This window comes from Limulus polyphemus, unplaced genomic scaffold (assembly GCF_000517525.1).
Source record: "Limulus polyphemus unplaced genomic scaffold, Limulus_polyphemus-2.1.2 Scaffold4189, whole genome shotgun sequence".
NCBI classification, from domain to species: domain Eukaryota; kingdom Metazoa; phylum Arthropoda; class Merostomata; order Xiphosura; family Limulidae; genus Limulus; species Limulus polyphemus.
In genome coordinates, this window is record NW_013669799.1 from 71,416 (window position 1) to 75,267 (window position 3,852).

At 37.1% G+C, this 3,852-nt stretch overlaps 1 protein-coding gene across 1 annotated transcript in view; it reads right to left on the minus strand.

Annotated features, from left to right (window-relative positions):
* Window positions 1-1,979: 1,979 nt before the first annotated feature.
* LOC111088653 (monoglyceride lipase-like) overlaps window positions 1,980-3,852 on the minus strand; it is a 6,588-nt gene continuing 4,715 nt past the window's right edge. The window contains exons 4-5 of the mRNA XM_022399366.1: window positions 3,631-3,762; window positions 1,980-2,086 (exon numbers count right to left, since the gene is read on the minus strand). Coding sequence (XP_022255074.1) covers window positions 1,988-2,086; window positions 3,631-3,762 — 231 coding nt within the window. The 3' untranslated portion in view covers window positions 1,980-1,987. The remainder of the gene's footprint in view (window positions 2,087-3,630; window positions 3,763-3,852) is intronic.

Genomic DNA, 3,852 nt, shown 5'->3' on the forward strand with positions numbered 1-3,852 from the left:
GGTCATAGTAAAGCAGAGGAGACATAAGGTCATAGTAAAGCAGAGTAGACATAAGGTCATAGTAAAGCAGAGGAGACATAAGGTCATAGTAAAGCAGAGTAGACATAAGGTCATAGTAAAACAGAGTAGATAGTAAAGCAGAGTAGACATAAGATCATAGTAAAGCAGAGTAGACATAAGATCATAGTAAAGCAGAGTAGACATAAGATCATATTAAAACAGAGTAGACATAAGATCATAGTAAAACAGAGTAGACATAAGGTCATATTAAACAGAGTCGACATAAGATCATAGTAAAACAGAGTAGACATAAGGTCATATTAAAACAGAGTCGACATAAGATCATAGTAAAGCAGAGTAGACATAAGGTCATATTAAAACAGAGTCGACATAAGGTCATAGTAAAACAGAGTAGACATAAGGTCATGTGATTAGCAATTTTCTGGCTCCATTCTGTTCATCAGTTCTCAATTGGATTACAATCTGGAGACTTTGCTGGCCATGGAAATCTTGTAACGTTCTTCTGGTCGAGATAATCCTGTACAAACGCACACTGTGGGCAGTGACATTGTCATCCTGGAACACAAAGTTATTACCAAACCTTTCCCTAGCATATGGAAGCAATGTCATCTCCATGTGATGCCTGTAGGAGACGCCATTGATATTTCCCTTGAGAATATGATGGACATCATGATAAACAGCTGCCCAAACACGTACTGCACCACTTCCTGTGGGAAAGACAGTCTTCCCTCATCTGTTCTCCAGGTAAACGACGAACACGAATCCTACCATCAGTTTTAACAAGCCGGAAACAGGACTCATCTGAAAATATTATATGTCCCCAGTGTCTTAACTGTAAGTTAACATGCTGTCTTGCCCAAGTAACACGGTGACGTCAGTGAATTCTGATTAATTTCAGTTTCCAGTTAGCCCTTCTTTCAAAATAACCTTGTTTGATCAGTCTCCCATTCCCTGTTCTTCTGGATTCTCTGGAATGAATATGTCCATGCCATACCTGTCATAAGATGTTTCAAGACTTCTTTCCACCCTGACGTGTTAACCTAATCAAAACACGGTCATCTCGGGAAGTAGTTTTTCGACGTGTACCAGTAAACTTTCCTGGAACAATGTTCCCTGTAGTCCGATGACGTTTCAGGATTCTGAATACAATATATTGGAGGTCTCCTACTGTTCTGTCAATGTTCGTTTGCTTCATACCATTTCTGGACTGTCGAACAATTTGACGCCCTAAAACTTCTGGCACGTGACAAGGCATGACTCGACATCAAGCACAGAGAAATTGCCTGAACGAAGCGTTGATTGGTCTTGGAAAATATTATACCAAGAGCACACCCTTTTATACAAAACAGGTGTGTATGTGTGTTTTGACGAACAAATGCCCAAAACGACTTATACAGACCAGAATAACAACTCGTACATGTCTGTTCGATCATACGCTGCCTTCTCTGCTACTACTCAGGCATTTACTCAATAACTACTCTATGCATATATACAATAAAATCAGTATAGAACAGTATGTAAACGTTTTGGCCAAGACTGTGTGTGTTGTTGCTGAACTTTATGAATGTGAGTCTCCAGTTTTGATGGCAATACTATTTCACATTATTAACCCAAGTTAATCTCCTTAACGTATGAAATTAAAATATCACACAATTTGTAATGGTTTTACTGCATGTTTTCTCCCAAAAAATACCTAAATTAAGCAGGGGGTGGGGGAGGACTAAGACAAAACAACAAACTACAGCCTTGCAGAGTATACACGAATATCATGGGTGTCCAATAGAAACGATACCCATATGGCTGTGTTGAGAATATACGAATATATATATAATAATATGTTGTATCAAAACGTAAATTCAGAGGCTAATATATAATTGAAACGTAACACACACACAAAATGGTTTTCTTTAATCTGGTAAGCTTCCAACAGCTCCCATGTTCGTTTTATTCAACAATACACACATTTCTACATCCTGTTCTTAATCCATCTTCTTATTTCTTCTACGACTTCTTCTGCGATACCTTCTGGCTCGAGGAAAAGACAATGATAAGAGTTCGGATACACCTGAAGACACAAAAGAAAGAACAAAACATAAATATGTTAATGTTAGTTAGGAATGAATATCTAATTTTTGGACTTTCGAGGGCTTCAGAATTTCAGTACCACCCAGCAAATCAACTCTGTTAATATGTAGTATTTATCCAGTTGGCTTATATTCATTTTTGTCTTTATTTTTTATTTTTAGTTATGTACGAAATTTGTGAGTAAAACAATGTACAACGAAGTTCCATCTACTGAAGTACCAAAAAACAAAAACCTACTTTCAGAAAGTTAAACTAAACAAGGTCTTAAAATTTCCAAACGTATGTGCTTACACCTGGCGGACAATTTGTAAGTAGTTTTAAGAAACTTATTAACCCTTTTTATTATAAAGCGTTCCCAGTTATCAAGTTAATGATCCTAGACATTACCAGCTAATCAAGAAGCCACTAAACTCCGTCGTCATAAGAGATAACGTACGGCCTCTTCTTTTCCCTTCTATGAGATCAAATGATGAACCGATTTAGAGCAGTTCAATAATAATAATAATACCACGAAGTTCATCCAAGGTGTGAACTGAATAAACTCAGTAGTTCAATCACCTGAAACTCGGATGGAATGTCTAGACTTTTCATCACATGATCACAAGTACAGAGAGAAGGAACTTACGGTTAATTGCCAGCTTTAAGGAAAATCTGGTGAGGAAATGGACAGAAAGTTCATTACCAGTTTTAAGAATAACCTGGTGAGAACACGGAGAGAGAGAGAGAGAAATTAAAGTCATTACCAGTTTTACGAATAATCTGGTGAGAACATGGAGAGAGAGAGAGAGAGAGAAGTTAAAGCTCATTACCAGTTTTACGAATAATCTGGTGAGAACACGGAGAGAGAGAGAGAGAGAAGTTAAAGCTTTTAACTAGCTTTAAGGAGAATCTGGCAAAGAAATATTCATCGTATGAACGTGACTCGCGCACGAGAGCTCCTCAGAGTTTGACTCCGAGTCTTTAGTCTGGAAAATGATTTCCAGGATAAGGAGTTCCTTGGTGTAACACTTCTTACAAGAAAAAGTTTTTCTGCTAATTAGGACCTGAATGATACGTTCATAGTGAAATATGTTACACATATATAAAACAAATTAGACTAATCAGAGTCTAAATAGCATGGAGTTGCTTAGTAAAACACGTGTTGTACTGAGATAAAAGTTCCTGCTAACCAGGGTGTAAATGACGTAAAATTTCTTAGTAACGCACGTTATTGAAAAAAGGGACACGAACCATAGACTATTGGATCTATAAACTGGCATGATAACTACTAGAATACACCCTGCCCAACATGAATCTTTTAGTAACACATAAAGTATACGGGGGATAAAGTGACAACAAAATACGAACACAACTCCTCGGATTAAAAATTTGGACACGCTAATCACAGGGTCACGCTCACCTCAAAAAGGGCATAAGAGCCATAAAAATCACTAAAATCTAAAAGTATACAATTTATTAATTTACAAGGTGATTTGATAACCTTTAACTTCTGTACATAATAAATTGTATACAATTATACATTACCTTTAAACTTTTATCGTGAGAGTTAGAAGTTTCATACAGCTCCTGTGCACCTTTTACGTCACATATCTTGTCCTGACCGCCGTGAAGTATCAGCAGAGGAATGTCAACATTATGCATTTGGTCGTACAGATTCTAGACAGCAAAATCAAGCAGAGAGATGTCAACATTATGCAGCTGGGACTACAGATTCTTGACAGGAAAATCAAGCAGATGAATTTCAAC